The 18,350-nt window shown below is 48.1% G+C and overlaps 1 protein-coding gene across 3 annotated transcripts; it reads right to left on the minus strand.

Moving 5' to 3' along the window:
• Nucleotides 1-1,407: 1,407 nt before the first annotated feature.
• MYC (MYC proto-oncogene, bHLH transcription factor) lies at nucleotides 1,408-7,847 on the minus strand. 3 transcript variants are annotated; one of them, XM_027560849.1, is made up of 4 exons: nucleotides 7,551-7,847; nucleotides 6,820-7,218; nucleotides 3,698-4,464; nucleotides 1,414-2,440 (listed from the first exon to the last, which is right to left on the minus strand). In XM_027560849.1, exons 3-4 carry the CDS (start codon nucleotides 4,452-4,454, stop codon nucleotides 1,878-1,880), a joined length of 1,320 nt encoding a protein of 439 aa, XP_027416650.1. In that variant the 5' UTR covers nucleotides 4,455-4,464; nucleotides 6,820-7,218; nucleotides 7,551-7,847; the 3' UTR covers nucleotides 1,414-1,877. The 3 variants fall into 3 exon arrangements, with proteins under 3 accessions (XP_027416649.1, XP_027416650.1, XP_027416651.1); XM_027560848.1 differs by lacking the exons at nucleotides 6,820-7,218; nucleotides 7,551-7,847 and adding an exon at nucleotides 6,196-6,765 and having other exon boundaries at nucleotides 1,408-2,440; XM_027560850.1 differs by lacking the exons at nucleotides 6,820-7,218; nucleotides 7,551-7,847 and adding an exon at nucleotides 4,680-4,781.
• Nucleotides 7,848-18,350: the final 10,503 nt, after the last annotated feature.

Consider the following 18,350-nt stretch of genomic DNA (forward strand, 5'->3'; position numbering starts at 1 on the left):
GATGAGCATGTATCATGCGTGTCCCTGTGTGAAAGGGGTTGAAAGGAAGGGGAGTTTGTCATTTCCAAAATAATAATGACTCACATGATGAAGACCAAGTATGTTTTATGATCTGGACAGTAGCATTTCCATACTGGCTGCTTTCCAGGAGCAACTGGTGAGACTCATTTAACAAATGACTAAGGTAGGAGTGAATGGATGGCATCACTGGCTCAATGAACATGACTTTGAGCAAACTCCAGGAGATGGAGAAGGACAGGGAAGCCTGGCCTGCTGCAGCTTATAGAGTCACAAAGAGTCAGACAGGACTTAGTGACTGAACAACAACAGGCGTGAATGAGCTGTGAGTTTCTTTTTGTGAAAGGAAAAACTAAGCAAGGAACAACAAAATACAAACAAATACAAAATAAAAGGAGAAAAGAAGAACTGAGGTTCCATCAGGTCTAAGTGCTGAAACCTCAGGTCCTTGAGACCGGCCAGTTTAATGCTATTGGCTTGTTTGAGAGGTGGATTAGCACAGGTTAAGCCTGCCTTGGAATCCTGCTTCTGTTCTTCATTTATCAGTGCACCTTAGGCACATGGATGAGTTTCCTTATCATGGAGAAATCAACAGTACCTTCTTCATACAGCTGCTGGGGGTAGTTACGAGAAGGAGAATGCTTAGAAAAATGCCTGAAACCTAAATATGGTTATTTCTTGTGTCAGCCCATCAGGCCCCAACCCCAAAGCATCCTTGATCTCAGTACTGCCAACACAGGAAGAACTCAAGCATGATAGCCAAGTGTGGAGTGCTTTTCAATAAATACGGGACTTGGACTCAGCCTTTTACTGTGTAGCTGTGGAGAAGTTCTATAACCACTCTGAGCTTCTATATTCCCCTTTTTGTAAAATAGGGTTAATAACTTGTCTCCCAGAGTGCCTGCTACTGCAGGTTAGCAGCAAAAGTCAGTTCCTACTCTTTTGCCATTGACTGTTTCAATGGGCAGAACCCCAGGTTCCAATGGAGCTGGGGAATGGCATGGAACCTCCAAACTGAGTTTTTCCTTCATCTTCTTCCAAATCCCCAGTCCTCACCTTCCTTTGTATTCATAACTGTTATCTTTAACTTCTAGCATCCCTTTTACCTACCTCTAACCTTCTCAATAGCCTATTGCCCTTTCATTCTTTGAAGTATCAACTCTGGCCCTTATCACAGATCTCCAGGAAGCATCTTATAACCCTGAGAACTTAAAGACCTTAAGTCCCCAGACCCATCAGAACAAAGAAAAGCCCTCACCCTTTCTTAAATGACTTCTTTTCCTATCCTTGTAAGCTCATTTCCCTTAAGGGCCAAATACTGTTAATTTGCAATTGATGAAAAGGGAATGAGGGGGGAAAAAAGAGAAAGAAACAAAACACAACTTAAGATTTGGCTCAATTATATATTTGAAGATATTTTATTTTTTCTAAAAACAATAGAAAAAAAATCAACTTTAAAAAGGAAAATGTACTTAAATAAAAAAATTATACCTATATTATAGTAGGAATACCTACTATAAATTTTATTAAAGTTATTTACATTTAATGGCTATATTTACAAAGGAAAATTGGGTGAAATTCAGGAGTTTTTAAAAACAATTCTTAAATACAAATCTGTTAAAGGAAAAAAAAAATGGTAAGCATAAAAAAAAAGTTCTTTTATGCCCAAAGTTGAGGCAGTTTATAGTATGGCTAAATCTTTCAGTCTTAAAGATCCAGCCAAGGTTGTGAGGTTGTTCATGCATATGAAAGACGTTCCTATGTAAAGAGTTGACAGAGGGAACCTTTTTCCTCACTTTCCCTTAGTAACAAATGAGAATTTCCTGAGGGAGTCCAGTTCCTCCCTCCAATAGGTCAATTTAGGCGCAAGAGTTCCGTATCTGTTCAAGTTTGAGTTTCAACTGTTCTCGCCTCTTCTGCAACACGTCTATTTCTGACTTGAGCTTTTGCTGCTCTGCTTGGACCGACAGGATGTACGCTGTGGCTTTTTTAAGGATAACTACCTTGGGGGCTTTTTCATTGTTCTCCAACTCTGGGATCTGGTCACGAAGAGCAAAAAAGCTGCGTTTCAGCTCGTTTCTCCTCTGGCGCTCCAAAACGTTGTGTGTCCGCCTCTTGTCATTCTCCTCCGTGTCCGAAGACCTCGGGCTGGCACATTTGCGGTTGTTGCTGATCTGTTTCAGGACCCTGCCACTGTCCAACTTAGCCCTCTTGGCGGCGGGATAGTCCTTCCTAGTGGAGGGGGGCGCTGCGTAATTGTGCTGATGGGTAGACACGTGGCATCTCTTTAGGACTAACGGGCTGTGAGGAGGTTTGCTGTGGCTGCCGGCAGAGGGTGACCCCGATTCTGACCTTTTGGCAGGGGGCTGCCTCTTTTCCACAGAAACAACATCAATTTCTTCCTCATCCTCTTGTTCTTCCTCTTTAAGAAAGAAAGAAAAAATCACCCAGTTAACAACGGTTTCCTTAAAGCAATCAGTGACCAGATGAAATTAATGCTATGCCAATACAAAGGATTATTAGGTAAGAGAGGACCCGGAGGACGTCCCTGCCAGTCCAGTGGTTAAGACTCCATGCTTCCAACACAGGGGGCAAGTTTTGATCCCTGGTTGGGGAACTAAGCATCCCACATGCCATTGGGTGTGGCTAAAAAAATAAAAAGGACCCTGGCACAAAGTTATTCCCAGACAGGTAGCCAATCATCTCTGCTTTTCTTCTCAAGAAGACAGAGTCTCAGGGAGGAAAATGACAGCTGGGTTTATGGCACAGACAAGAAAATTACAATTTACCAGGATACAGCATTGATGCCAATTCTTACCTAAGACTTAATGAGGCCCTGGACACACCCAGACAAAGCACATTCCCAAGCACCTCCTATTTGCAAGGGACTTTATCTTTACCAAGAACCCTTCAGGTGTTGCAAATGATAGCTGCGAATCTTTGGTATAACTTTAGCAACCCCCTATCTTACTGGAAGTGCAAAAAGAAAAAAAAAAAAGTCTTGCAGCTTTGCCAAAAGTCCTAGAAGGTGGGGGAAGGAAAAAACGAAGTCCAATTTTGGAAAGGTCTGGCTTTTAAGTGTTCAAAAGAGGTGCAAAGATCCCAACTCAGTCCATACACTTTTAAGGCACTTTTCACTAGCTCCCAGCGCTCAGGAGGGAGGCTGCCCGGTCTCTGTACACTGACTCTCTTCATTTTTGTTGATCTGTAGTCCATTAGATCCCAACAACTCTGAAGGGAGGAGGGAGGTAATTCATTCACTCTCGGAGAGATCAATCCTCTCTTAACTCCACGACGACGACTCGCCCCGCCCCCTTCCAGGGCAATTAAAATGCTTAAGAGGGGTAAGAGGGAGCGGATTGAGTTGCTAGATAAGCTAGAAGATTTAAAAACCCAAAAGAAATTCCTAAGGGGAGGGAAGGGAAAGGAGAGGACTGGCCACTAGGGCTATCTTAGGGGAAGGAGTGGGAAGAACACTAAGGCTCAGTGTTTCAGGGATGGTGAGCTCCCAGATCCTTCCAGACTTTCCATTTCTTTTCCAAATATAAGGGGGAAAAGGCTGGGGGCGGGGGGCGGGGAGTGGGGGCAACTGAAGTGTGGCCCCTTGAGTTGGCAGCCAATGAGAATAGGAAAGACAGCCAGCCGACCCCTCTGACGCGCCTGGAGGGTCCCAGCTTACCAGAGTCGCTACTGGTCGTGGGTGGGGTCTCCTCATGGAGCGCCAGGGGCTCGGGACTGGCCCGCGGGGAGGACTCAGCAGAGGAGAGCAGAGAGTCAGAGGACGGAGAAAAGGCGGTGGAGTCCGGGGAGGCGCAGGGCTTGGGCGAGCTGCTGTCGTTGAGCGGGTAGGGGAAGACCACCGAGGGGTCGATGCATTCGGAGGCGGCGGCGCTCAGGTCCTGCAGGTACAAGCTGGAGGTGGAGCAGCCGCCGTGCCCGCGGGCGGGGCTCGGGCTGCCGCCGTCTTTGCGCGCAGCCTGGTAAGAGGCCAGCTTCTCCGAGACGAGCTTGGCGGCGGCCGAGAAGCCGCTCCACATACAGTCCTGGATGATGATGTTTTTGATGAGGGTCTCATCGTCGGGGTCGCAGATGAAGCTCTGGTTCACCATGTCGCCTCCTAGCAGCTCGGTCACCATCTCCAACTGGTCCGCTGAGGAGAAGCTGCCGCCGCCGCCGTCGTCGTCTCCCCTGGGCGAGAAGGAGGCGACCGCGACGTACGACGGCGAGCAGAGCCCGGAGCGGCGGCTAGGGGACAGGGGCGGGGTGGGCAGCAGCTCGAATTTCTTCCAGATATCCTCGCTGGGCGCCGGCGGCTGCAGTTCGCTCTGCTGCTGCTGGTGGTAGAAGTTCTCCTCCTCGTCGCAGTAGAAATAAGGCTGCACCGAATCGTAGTCGAGGTCATAGTTCTTGTTGGCGAAGCTGACGTTGAGGGGCATCGCTGCAAGCCTGCCGGAGGGGGCACACAAAGACGGGGCAAGTCTTGAGTTAAAGGGGTCTTGGATGGTGCTGAAACCCCACGCAGCGCGCACCGCGCGCCACAATCCAGAACCACTCCCCTTCCAGCGCTATCCCTAAATGGGGCTGATGGGAGGTGGGGAACGGACAAAAAAGGCACCCTTTTAGCCCGCTCTTAGTGACCCTCTACTATCTCAGACACACACTTGGCGAACCAGCTCCTCAGCGCCGCGGGGCTTTTCTGCTCCCCGGCGGGGAGCCTGGAGCGCGAAGCCCGGGAGTCTGCCCCGCCACCGCCGAGCAATCGAAATCAGCTTTGGCCTCCGTCACAGGCCGGGGGAGGCGGCGGCGGCGGTGGCAGCGGCGGCGGTGGAGAATAGGATCTGCCAAACGCCGAGGCGCAAAGTTTTGCGCCACCTGAAGGAGGCGGCGAGAGGCGCCATGGCTGGAGCGGTTGCGCTCAGCCCCCTCCCGCTCCCGGGTCCCTAGCGCCGCGCCCGTTCCCACTCGCGCGCCCTCGTCTCGCTGCTTCCCCTGCCGGCGCCGCCGCCCCTCCCAGCCTCCCTTCTCCGCCTCCCGCATCCCTACCCCCAGCGCGCCCCCCTTCCTTCCTTTGCGGGCTTTCCTTCTCTCTCCGGCTGGGGTGGCTAGCTCAGCTTTGAGCCTTAGCCCTTCTCCAACCAGCCCCCCCCTCCCCCCCATAAATAAAAGGAGAGTGTTAAATAATAACAGAGACGTCTCCCTTCAACACTCAATACGGCGACCCAACTGCGCCAGAAACCCTGCTACGATTCTGCGCCCGGAGCCTGGCGTCTTCCCCCTCACCCGCCGAGGGTAGCAGCTGTTCTCGAAAAGCCCGGAGCCCCGCTCCTGGCCGTCCTCCGCATCTCAGGGGGCGCAGGGACACCCGCGCGGGGACCCCGGAGGCGGCCGGGGAGCCAAGGCTGGGTGCAGAGATTTTGCCCTCATTCCCTCCGACCCCGAGTCAATAATTCCAGGAGACTCGGACACATCTTTGCCCCACCTTCCTTTTCCCCGTCCCCGCGCCTTCCCAACACCGAATCCTAACCTCTCTGTAGACCAAAATCTTTAATTTTATTATCCTTAAAAAAAAAAAAAAAAAAAAGCCAAAGGCCAACTTCTAAAAGGAGCCGGGAGCGTTGAAGACGCCGAGGGGATCGGCGGTGGGACGCGCCGCAGTGTCTGTCTCCGGCTGTCAGAAATGCAGTAAGCCGAAATTTAAATGCCCTTTTCCAGACAGGGAAAAGTCAGCGGCTGCGGAGCTTTCTTCGCTCACATATGCAATGTGTAATTCTTACTCCAAGGAGTTCAGGATGTAAAGGGTTTTCTGCCAACCGCGAAGCATACCCTTCTTCTTCCCGACAAAAGGCAAAAAAGCAATTAATGCAATAAAGCATGAATGTCCACCCGGCCGGGGTCAGCGTCCATCTAAGGCGAGGAAAAACCTCTAAAGGCTACTTTCAGAAAACGCACCCCCGGTTTCCCTCTGCCTTCCTCTCTCTTCCCATCTTGACAAGTCACTGTACCCCGACCCAGTTCTGGTTCCTCTCCACTCCAACCCGACCAGCCACAACTACTCTGAGAAAAGTGTCAATAGCGCAGGAATGGGAGAAAAGACACTCGATTCGGGCGTTCTGCTCATCGCGGCGTTAAGGAGGTAGCAAAAATAAATGAAAAAGGCCAATAGGTCCGGGTGCTCACCCGTATTTCCACTATCCGAAGGAAATCTAGCGTCCAAAAAACGGCGAGGAGCGCCTTTCAGAGGCGCGGGTCGTGGGCAGCGGCGGGGGAAAGTGTCTCCCCAAAAAGGCAGAAGAGCTTCTCTGCGTCCGGGGAGTCTTGGTGTCGCTCGGATGTTGTAAGTTCCAGTGGGCAAAGTTTCGCGAATGCGGCGCGGGTGGCGGACCGCTAGCAGGGGTCCGCGGGGTGGGTGGGGTGGGGGCCGGCCGGGCTGAAGGCGCAGAAGCCCCCCTTTGACTCCGGATCTCCCTTCCCCGGGCGCCCGGAGCGCGACTCCGCTCGCTAGGCTAGCTCGGCTCTTCCACCCTGGAGGGCCCGCCCGCACGCTCCCTCTGCCTCTCGCTGGAATTACTACAGCGAGTCAGATAAAGCCCAGAAAACTGGCTTTTATACCGAGAAGGTACGGCCCCTCCCCTCTGTTCTTTTTCCCGCCAAGCCTCAGAGTAGCCCTGCCCTTCCAGGCAGTGGTGGAGCCAGGCGGCGGCCGCGGCGAGCCAGCCGCAGCGGTAGCCGCGAGATGCGCAGCCGGGGGGTCCTCCGCAGCGGAGACCCTCGCCTATAAAGGGCTGGTGGGCGGGGACTCACCAGAGAGGATCTTTTTTCTGTCTCCCCCGCTCTCTGCTTTAGGAACCCGGGAGGGGCGCTGGTGAGGAGGGGAGGAGATTCAGCTCTTTGAGCCTGGCACTCCATTGCGTCGAGCTCTCGGGTGTAAACACGGTCAGAGCGCCGCATGAATTAACTGCGCTCGCCTACCATTTTCTTTTGCTCCCGCTCAAACCGTCTCTCTGCGCTGCTTGGTTCCTCTGGAGCAGCGCTGTGTTGGACAAACCGCATACTTGTCCTGTGTTCTTAAATCATCTGGGGCAGAACCGCTGATCCCTCGACGCTGAGAATACACCGTGTACCCACGGCTGCGCCATGCACGTCCGGGTGGAAGGGCGCCTCCCTAAGGCCGGGGAAGGGGCAGCCTTTGGAAAATGACTCCTGCGAAGAGAGGAGGAAAGAAGGGGTATTGATGGGCGCGCGCTCTGAGTGTGTGTTTGCCGGGGAGTTTTTTAAGTGTCGATGGGATACCTGATCAGAGGTATACGGAAGAAAAATGGTGCCTGGAATTACTAAAATAATTCAGCAACGCGCTGCCACGTATACTTGGAGAGCGCGTTGTGAATAAACACCCATTGCATTTGTTGGGGGTGTTATGCATTCTGGGTGTGCGCAGCTTTCTCGACTGGGCACCTTCCACCCACAATGAATCCCCCGATTGCTGCCAAAGTCTCAGAGGGCCCCCACTCCTGGCCCTGCCCGCGCAGACCTACACGTATCTCCGCGGGGGCCAGCGTTCCTCTCCCCCAGCCTCCCCGCGGTACGCGCTAATCCCTGAGATCTTTCTGCGGGTTCCGGAGCTGGAGTAAGGGAGGAGCGCGCCCGCGGGTGCGCGCCGCGGGGGACCACCCCCGTCCGTCTACACCCCCATCCCACCCCCGCGCCTCTCTCTCGGAGTTCCCAATTCCGCAGCCAGGTTTCAGAAAAGAGACGAATCCTCTTTGCGCCCCGTGGCGCCGGTTTGCACCACTCTTGGGCTCCCAGGTTTGGGGAAAAATGAAAGGCGCTAGACGGGAGGATACAGCCCGGGGGAGTGGGGCGCGAGCCGCGGGACCAGACTCCCCAGAAGAGGGAAGGGGGCGAGCCGGCGGATCCTGCCTGGGGAGTCGGCAGAGTCCCCGGTAAGGAAAACCGTTAACTCTTTCCTGCTTGGACAAACCGGACGTTGACTTCCTTTCTGGGTCTGCTTTTCTCTTTATCATTGGACTCGAAATCACACACACACACACACACACACACACACACAATGCATCGATTCTCATCTAAGGAGAGGAGCCAAGTATTACTTCCGTTTCTTGGGGTGGAGGGGGACTGGCAGTGTCTTGAGCCAATTAAAAATTGGCCGAATTTCAGGCATTGATTTCCTAGCTCACTGACTCTTAAATTTTTTTCTGAATACCATAGTAAGTGTGTATGTATAATAGAATCCACGTACATCTGTATACCTTTCATGTTCACGTCGACCTAGAATTTTGCCCAACACGACACATGATTTGTTCACTCCCTCAATGAATCTATATTTAACATATAATGCATATCCCCTAGGGATTTACTATTCTGCATTATACAGAGGCTCTATCCCAGCCCCGGTCCCTCATCCAAGGGCGTTATAAGTAAACTTTTCCACGCCTCTTCCCCCTCCTTCCAAAAGTGAAAAAAAAATTCGGGACAGGGAGGGCTCGCCTATGTCATGCTTGTGTTTGAGATAAATTATTACCCGTTGAGTTTGCTGCTCGGCGTTCGATTGTTAAAAGAGTAGTAACTTCCTCCAAATCAGGCACAAGGCACAAGTCGGTTTTAAGGACTGCAAATTCCTCCAGCCTCCAGGTCTTTGCCGAAAACGCAAGTGACCAATCCCTAGCCAGGGTTTTGCTGCAAAGCGTCTTTCCCTGCCCCCTCCCAGAGCTGCACCCGCGCCCCAGGTTTGCGAAAGTTAAAGTAAGTGTGCCCTCTACTGGCAGCCTAGGTCGCTGCGTCCGGATGCCAGCTGAGGGCTGGCGGGTCGGGTGGGGGCAGGGGCGTCCCGAAGCACCGGGCTGAGGAAGGGGCGGTTCCTTAAATTGAGTTTCCAGCCGCCGTTTTATGATTCCTTCAGGCCAACTGCAGAGAGGTGGAAAGAAGAGGAATCACTGGAGAGAAGAGTGGTTCAGAGGCGGCTGTCCAACTGCATAAGAGGTGGTGAAAATTAACCCATAGCTACACGGTCAGGCTTCCTAGGTGGCTAAGTGGTGAATCTGCTTTCCAATGCGGGAGACGCAGGAGATGCAGGTTCGATCCCTGAGTCGAGAAGATCCCCTGAAGGCGGCAATGGCAACCCATTCCAGTATTCTTGCCTGAAGAAATCCCGTGGACAGAGGAGCCTGGCAGGTTATCATCCATGGGGTCGCAGAGTCGGACATGACTGAGCAACTGAGCACGCAGGCACTTACAGACAACGAACATCACCCTATAGAGAGCTGATTCCATTTATGGGAAACGGTGAAATAATTAACAAGTATACACATGAAAAATATTCCAGCAAAATTCTAAAGCAGCAAAACACGCATTAGACTACACACCGTGGAAACCAATCATCTAGCCACCAAGTTTTAGAGAAAGACGTTAGATTTATTGGGGAAGTGGAGTCAAAGGGAAAGGTGAGGAGTTAGTTTTGCTTACTGCTTTATTTAAATGAAAAAAAAAAATTGGTGAAGAGCCAGATGTTTTCATAACGATGAAGGGGGGGCATTTGGGATTCCACTGGGAAAAAAGTGTAAAGGATCATTTTAATAAAAAGCTTTCATATCAAAACAACTGAGCGATAAAGGTGGAAGTAAATGAGCAGGAAATTTACATAGCATGTTTAATGAGTGTGAATATTTCAGATAGGTCTCTGTGACCAGAAGGATGCTTGACAGTGTCTTATCACCTGATAGATCCTCAGGAAATGTGACAGCAGGAACTCCTTCCTGGAAGAGGTCTCTTGGGTTGTTTTCCTAGGAATCTGAATGACTGAATGGAGCCTGAATGACTGCTCTCTACTGTGGCAAGAAACACACACACACACACACACACACAAATTCAAAACCAATAAATCAAGCAACAACAATAAAAGTAGGTCTAGTTTGACCTCAGATGGTAGTTTCTGAAAGTTGCTAAAGATGGCTGTTATACCTGTCTTAAGGTCTGACTACCAAACCATGCCAGCCATGTGTAGGTGATGTGAACCCCAAGCAGAGATGCTGTTGGTGGGTTCAGGACTCAGCCTTCTCTCCCAGGCTAGTAGTATCAACTGTGGTGTTATTTTCAAGTAGCAGCCTGGAGTTTTGTGCTTCCAAATAAGGTAGGGGCCATCCCATTTCACAGCCGAAGAAATGGAAAGCCATGTCTCAGCAAGGCTTGTCTTAAGGGACCTCTCTATCTTTCTTTTAGTAATTTTAAAGAGCCATTTGACCTAGAAGAGACATTTTCTGGGTTGAGAAATGGCAAGGGAATTTAAAACTAATAATATCTTTCGAGATGACCCAAGAGATGCACGTTACTGTAAAATAAAAGTTATAAATAGAAAAATAACAGAACTTAGAATAAAACATAAAGAGTTTCTGATCCTGATCACCCGGAAATAGCTGATGAAGTTTGTCTTTTAAGAAAGGTTTTTAAGGGACAGCCTCGGTCTTTCTACTTCCTTTTGGAAGTCGGTGCAAGGTGTCTATTAAATGAACATTTCTGGTTTGCTGGTCTAAGGACGCTCCCAAGCTGAGCATCTCCTTCCTTTCTGGGGTGCTGCTGGGTTTCTAAGAAGAGACAGATCGCCCAAACGGCAGCTCTGTTTTCACCCACAGGGTAGGGACTCCAGGTCCAGTATGATTGCCTCATGGAAGAGAACATTGTGTTACTGCAGGAAACATGTTTTTGTTTTTTTTTCCTTCAGGATGGTATAACTGGAAGTGATTCGATCTCTGCATATTCTTACAATGACAGTCATGTATCAGTTTTATAGGAAAAATGAAGTACAGAAAGAATGAGCAATTTGACCACTCTTTCTCCTTTCTTTGCAGGCACAGGATGGTGAGATTCAGAATGTGTGACTTGTATAAGGTAACACCAGTCTCCTCCCCTTCTTTGAATATCTCTCCCCCTCCAGCCCACCCTGAGAAACTTTCCTATGGATCTTCGATAGACAAGAGCAGTGGAAAGAAACTGGATGTGGCTGATCAAAAAGCTAGCTGCAACCTGGAGATGAGACAGAAAGCCCCTCAAAGGTGATTGGGATGCTATTTCAAAACCCTTTTAGGGACTTCCCTGGCAGTCCAGTGGTTAGGACTCTGTGTGTCCATTGCAGGGGGCCTGGGTTCAGTGCCTGGTTTGGGGAACTAAGATCCCACATGCTTTGTGGCCAAAATCAATAAGTAACTGGCTTTAAAAAAGAAAGAAAGAAAAACCCTTCAAGTCATTGAGGACTGTCAAGGAAAGGGTCGGGGGAGAATGATAAATACATACATAGCTCCAGCAGAAAGATCATTTGGAAAGGACTGTTAGATTAAAACCAAGCTAGCCAGGGAATGTTAAAAGAAGGGAAAGTCTGACGAGCATTTTAATGCCAACCTTTTTCCCAGTGAGAGAAGTACAGGAAAGCTCTCCAACAGACAAGCAAATAAAATCCAGCATCATTAATTCATAGGAATGATATCAAAAAAAGCAGTGAAGAAAAGCTTTGTGCCTTTTTAAAAATGCATGTTTTTGAATGTTGTTTCTCTCCCCCCACTCTTGCTTCTAGCATACTGCATACATTAAAGAAGCTGAGGAAGAAAAAAAAAATTAGCAAGTGTTTTTAACATAAAGCTCTAGAGCCTGTGTTTTCTCTGTCGCGTTAAGTATGTTCAGTTGCCTGTCTTACCCACGGACCTTAGATCCTGGCAGAGGGTCTGAGTTGGACTCGGTAAACCCTGGTCTCCTCTCCAGCTTGGCATTCTTCTTTTGCTCCTTAGTCCTTCGCTGTAATCTTGCCTCGCTTTGTAGCTGCTAGAATAGACAAATGGTTCCTTTGTTTAGCCTCTTCAAAGGCTCCGTTTATTGTTCCGTAAGTGCCAAACCCAAGCCAATCTCAGAAGTTTCCACACTTTCGCTCACTTGGCCTGTCTTCGCCATGGTCCTTTTGGGCAACATCTGTCTCCAGGATGGACCCTAGCTGGGTTGGAGGTGGGGAGATGACTGAAATGGAGACTCACTGGGTAGAAACTTCTACTTTTCAATCTTTGACCTTCATTTGGAAGCCAGGGGCATGGGAGACTACTCCTTGGACAGGCTTGTGGCAATCCCAAACCAAGGCTTTTGGACTTTGTGCGAATAGCTCACCCTTGGTTGCTCATATTTTTAAATTCTGTTCCTTCTGTTACTACTTTTAAATGGATTTTGTGACAGAAGGGAATTTCTTGAAAGTACCTGGTGCCCTTGGATCACCTCGGCCCTTTCCCATTTTCTTAACTTTGCTGCTGCCAGGGAAACTGATGGCTTTAGAAGATGACTGCTTCTTTGGTAATCAGTGGTTTTTGACTGAAGGTGATTTTGCCCTCAGGGGACATTTGAAAATGCCTAGAGACGTTCAGGCTCCTCCATGGGGTCGCTAGAGTCGGACACGACTGGGCAACTTCACTTTCACTTTTCACTTTCATGCAATGGAGAAGGAAATGGCAACCCACTCCAGTGTTCTTGCCTGGAGAATCCCAGGGACGGGGGAGCCTGGTGGACTGCCGTCTATGGGGTTGCACAGAGTCAGACACGACTGAAGTGACTTAGCAGCAGCAGCAGCAGCAGAGACGTTCAGGGGTTGTTACCAAGGAGTGTTCCTACTAGCATACACTGGGTAGAGGTCAGGGATGCTGCTAAATGTCCAACAGTACCCAGGACAGCCCCCCAACAGAACAGTGTCAGCCCTGATATGTCAGAGTGAGAATCCCAGTGTGACTCCTTCTCCTGACATTAACATATCCAGCTGCTTCTTCCATTTCCACCATTGACTCTTCTTTATCCTCTACCCACTACAGGTCGCTCCTAGACTTGGCTTGCAGTGGATTCCAAATGGTTCTGAGGGTCCCCTTCCATTTAACCTTGTGCACTGATTCATTCATTGCTAAATCTGGCAAATCCCATGACTTCTCGGAATCTCACTACTTTTCTCATCTGTAAAGCAGGACTACTGTCCTCATAGTCTCTCTCTCTCTCTTTTTAATTGGAGGATAATTGCTTTGCAATATTGTGGTGGTCTCTGCTGTACATCAATGAGAATTAGTCATAATTGTATATATACCCCCTCCCTCTCGAGCCTCCTCCTCCCCATTCCACCCCTCTAGATGTCACAGAGGGCCAGGCTGGCCTCCCTGTGCCATGCAGCAACTTCCCAATAGTTATCTGTGTTACACATGGTAACGTATGTATGTCAATGCTACTTTCTCAATTTGTTCTAACCTCTCCTTCCCCTGCTGTGTCCACAAGTCAGTTCTGTATGTCTGTGTCTCCATTTCTTCTCTGTAAATAAGTTCATCAGCTATTTTTTTTTTAGATTCCATATATATGCATTAGTATACAGTATTTGTTTTTCTCTTTCTGACTTCAGTCTGTAACAAGCTCTCAGTTCATCCACCTCACTACAGTTGACTCACATTCATTCCTTTTAATGGCTAAGTAATATTCCATTGTATATATGTACCATGACTTATTTATCCATTCATCTGTCGATGGATATCTAGGCTGCTTCCATGTCCTGGCTATTGTACATAGGATAGCATCTTTCTTATTGAGGACATTATAAAGATTAAATGAGATAATGCATTTGATACAGAACCTGGTACTTGGACTGGAGTAGGAAATGGCAACCCACTCTAATATCTTTTCCTGGAAATTTCTATGGACAGAGGGACCTGGCAGGCTATAGTCCATGGGGTCACAAAGAGTCAGACTCTATTGAACACACACACACATGCACACTAATTCTTGGCCTATGGTCAGTAAATGCTTGCAATTGTTAGAATTTTCAGAGAAAATTATGGATTGAGTTATTTTAAGTTTAATGTATTAGTATGTCATAGTGCTTCCCAGAGAGTTCCATGACATTTCTCGCCTCTATCACCTCATCAAGCCTGAAAAATTGTGGATGAGTACACATGTGACATTGGACAGATGAGACCTGGAGGGGGTGTCTCTTCTCCCAGAGAGATTACATAATGTTTGATGACTAATTCCTAACCCACCCCTCGCCTGTCTCCATCTGCTGTAAGACTGACTGACTATTCCAACTCTAAGCTATTTCATAGATCCCTTCATCCAGAAACAGCAAAATTCTGGAAGATCTGCAAGGTCGAATTATGCATTGTTCTTAATTAATACAAATTCAGGCATTCTGTTAGAATTACCCTCCTTTGACTGAATTCACATACTGTCTAGTAACTGACCATCAGTGTGGGCCTGCCAACCCCTGAGTGAATTCCTGGCTGAACAAAGCTTCTGCTGAAATCTACATCTATTTTCTTGCCCTGGTGAACTGACAGGGACATTGGAAAAACTATTCCTTTAGAGCATAGACTGACACCCTGATTGAAAGCTCTTTCCAACTTCGAATACACATTTCCTTCATCATGTTTTAGATCAAGGGGTGCAAACTAGAATGCTTCCAGGGCCCCAACAGGGAATGTAGATGAGGAAGCCTGAAGGGAGTGGTGAGGACTGCGACAGACGGGAGAACATTTGTCTGTATGCAGCTGGCAGTTGCTACTCGGCATCTGTGGGTTGTTGTCCTTCAATATGGGCCCATTGGTGCCAACACTTCCAATTTTTCAGGGAAGGTGGAATTTCAGGGAAGGTGGAATACCAAATGCTGGCAACTCAGTTGAAAAATTATGCTGTGCTGTGCTTAGTTGCTCCATCGCATCCGACTCTTTGCGACCCCATGGACTGTAGCCCGCCAGGCTCCTCTGTCCATGGGGATTCTCCAGGCAAGAATACTGGAGTGGGTTGTCATGCCCTTCTCTAGGGCTTCCTCCCGACACGGGAATCGAATTGGGGTCTTCTGCCTTGCAGGCAGAGTCTTTACCAGCTGAGCCACCAGGGAAGATTATATATGGAAGCGAAACCCGTTTGTGGGATAGATTCAGCACTCAGTCTGCCTGTCTGAGATCTCTGCTTTTACATGTTAATAAGCCACCTAAAGAATGTTCCTCTTCTGATAATATTTCCCCTCCCACTGAAAGTCTTTTTATTTTATTTATTTATTTTTTGGTTATGCTGGGTCTTTGTTGCGCCATAGGCTTTTCTCTAGTTGCATGGGACACTCTCTAGTTGTGGTGTGTGGGCTCCTTGGCATGTGAGATCCTCCCGGACCAGGGATCGAACTCATGTCTCCTGCACTGGCAGGCAGATTCTTTATCACTGAGCCACCAAGGAAGTTCCCCTTGAGAGTCTTAACTGTCCATGCTTTTATGGTAAGAAATCTAACAGTTTACTGCTTTTATGGATTTTTGTGATTCCAGGCCCAGAAATTTCTGGGGTTAGGAGGGACTAACCCACCAAGAAAGCCTCCGCGTTGCCATTTGCAGAGTCTGTGGTCTCCAGGGCCTAGCACACTGCCTGGTGCATTTTTTTTTTGGCTGTTACTCATAGTGCTGTTATGAACACTCATGTACAAGTTATTGTTTTTATTTTTCTGTTTGCCTGAACCAGGTCTTAGCTGAAGCATATGGGATCTAGTTCCTCAGCCAGTAATTGAACCTGGGCCCCTTGCATTTGGGAGCATGGAGTCTTAAGCCCTGGACCATCAGGGAAGTCCTGTAAATGTTTATTGAATGAGTGCTATCAGAGGGAGCTCCCAAGAGGAAGACATATGCAGCCCAGCCCAGTTTTAATCCAAAGAGAGCCATCTGAGAATTCTTCCTTGCTTCAGTTCCACCGATGGGTGGGTCTTGTTCACATTCCTTGAGGATAGTTGAAGCCTGGAGATGGTTGAGGAGGAGGATGAAGACAGAAGCCATCCAGATAAGCAGAACTGGACTCGGTGACCAACAGACAAAAAGGGTAAAATAAAAACGAAACCAGAATTCACAGTCGCTTAAAACAGCGCCCCCTGCAGGTCCTTTTCCTCACAAGTCTATAATCAAACCCAAAGGAAATTCTTACCAGAATCCAGCAGAAGAAAGGAGGTGTGCGAACACGGTTATTGGTGCTGGGCAGGGAGAAGCTTATTGTGTCTGGCTTTTCACAGGGAAAAGTTAAGATCCTTCACTGGGTATGAAGTCAACTTAACTGGTAGTAGTGTGGTAGTTCACAAAAGTGGACTAGCATAGAAAGTATCCAAGCTATCAAAGAATATTACCAAGTATGGTTTTATGAATCTCCCCTTCTCTCTGTACGAACTTGGTTATGATATGAAATGCACTGCATCTCTTTTGTTGTTGTTCAGTCACTAACGTGTCTGATGCTCTGCAACCCCATGGACTCCAGTGCGCCAGGTTCCCCTGTCCTTCACTATCTCCTGGAGCTTACTCAGATTTATGTTCATTGAGTTGGTGACGCTATCTAACTATCTCATCTTCTGCCGCCCCCTTATCCTTTTGCCTTCAATATTTCCCAGCATCAAGGTCTTTTCTAATGAGTTGGGTCTTCACATCAGATTGCAAAGTATTTGAGCTTCAGCTTCAGCATCAGTCCTTCTAATGAATATTCAGGGTTGATTTCCTTTAGGATTGACTGGTTTGATCTTCTAGCAGTCCAAGGGACTCTGAAGAGTCTTTCCAGCACCACAGTTTGGAAGCATCAATTCTTTGGCACTCAGCCTTCTTTATGGTCCAACTCTCAAATCCATACATGACTACTGGAAAAACCATAGATTTGATTATATAGATGTTTGTCGGCAAAGTGATGTCTCTGCCTTTTAATACGCTGTCTAGGTATGCCATAGCTTTCCTTCCAGGGATCAAGTGTCTTTTAATTTCATGACTGCTGACTCCATCCGCATCTCTAACTATGTATTAAAAATGTTAGAAAGTCACTGCATTATCCCATTATGTCTCCACAGTAATCCTATGAGGTGCAGATTAATATTCCATTTTACGGATGGGGAAAATTAACGCCTCGGAGGGACTTATTCAAACTCACACAGTGAGTGGTAGAGGTGGCGTTCAGCATCCAAACCCTTTTGATGCCACAGTCTTGGCTTCATCTGTTCCACCACAAGCCTCAGTCAGCCCTGATGCCCAGTGCTTGCCATGTCTCTGCTGCTGCTGGCCAGGGCCAGTTTTCTCTGGGAAATGCTAGTGGGATCAAATTGAGCACTTGGCTTCTCATGGCTACCCTTACATATGTACACCCTTTTATATATACCCATTATATCCTGGTGTATAATTGCCAAGGAGGCAAGAAGAGCATGAGTGTCAAGACAGTGGACACAGAGAAATGGACAATCTTTGCCCTCCAAGAGGCTTAGTTTTCTCTCTGCTGAAAAATGTCGGGAGACAGCTAATATGTATGTTTGGGAAGTAGATTTTTCTGTTGGTGAGGGGGTGAGGGCGGTGGTGGTATACAGAGGAGAGACTACACTGTGGCTGTCCTGGGAATCCCTGTAAGTCCGGGTTCAAACATCACGCTGACTGTGGGTTTGGAGGCTTTGAGAAATGACTTCAATGAACAGAGCCTCAGTGCCCCCATCTGTAGGAAATCGTAACAAGCGTAACCCCCCCCAGAGTTGTCCTGAAGGTTGGCTGAGAATACCATCTGTCTTAAAAAACCATAGGTGTTTTGGGTATCATTACTGTCTTGGGGATTTTGTTTTCATTTTAGTATTCTGGAATTAAGAACTGTTTTTTTTTTTTTTTTTTGCGTTTAATTACATGGATTAAAAGTCTTGTTCTCTTCAGAAAAATATAAGAATTAAAAAAATATATCGTTGAAAAGGTAGAGATGATTTTTATAACTCTGTACAAGCTAAAAAAAAAGGAAGACGAAAAATGCAGCTATATAGTCTTTAAAAAAAGGTGTCTTGTTATTAGGATTAGCAGAATTCTTTATCTCACAGCTTTCGGTTTCTTCATTTTTTTTTTTTTCTCCACAATGAAGTGCTCTTGCTTGCCTTGGGGGCTGATGCAAGGGTTCTATGAGGGCATGCATAGTAATTTCCAAGCTATGTTGCCTGAGCTGGCATTTTGGTGGGTGTCTATATGTAGTAGGTCTTATTATTATTATTATTGCCATGCTGCACGGCTTGGGGGATCTCGCTTTCCTGACCAGGGATTGAACCTGGGTCACAGCAGAGAAAGCACTGAATTGTAACCACTAGACCACCAGGGAATGTAGTCTCATTATTGAGGGTGAAGCAGAGGCTGGGCAACCCTGCTCGTCACTTTCTGCTTGCACGTCCAGGCAGTCACTGCACCCTGCCTCCAGCCTGCAAATTAAAGTGGACTCCTCCCTGTGACCTCAACATCAATGCCCTCAGAAACTCTTGCGGCCCACCTGCGGCCATCTTGGAATTCTCACCCTCGCTGCGTCTC

Source organism: Bos indicus x Bos taurus, chromosome 14 (genome assembly GCF_003369695.1).
Source record: "Bos indicus x Bos taurus breed Angus x Brahman F1 hybrid chromosome 14, Bos_hybrid_MaternalHap_v2.0, whole genome shotgun sequence".
Lineage (NCBI taxonomy): Eukaryota > Metazoa > Chordata > Mammalia > Artiodactyla > Bovidae > Bos > Bos indicus x Bos taurus.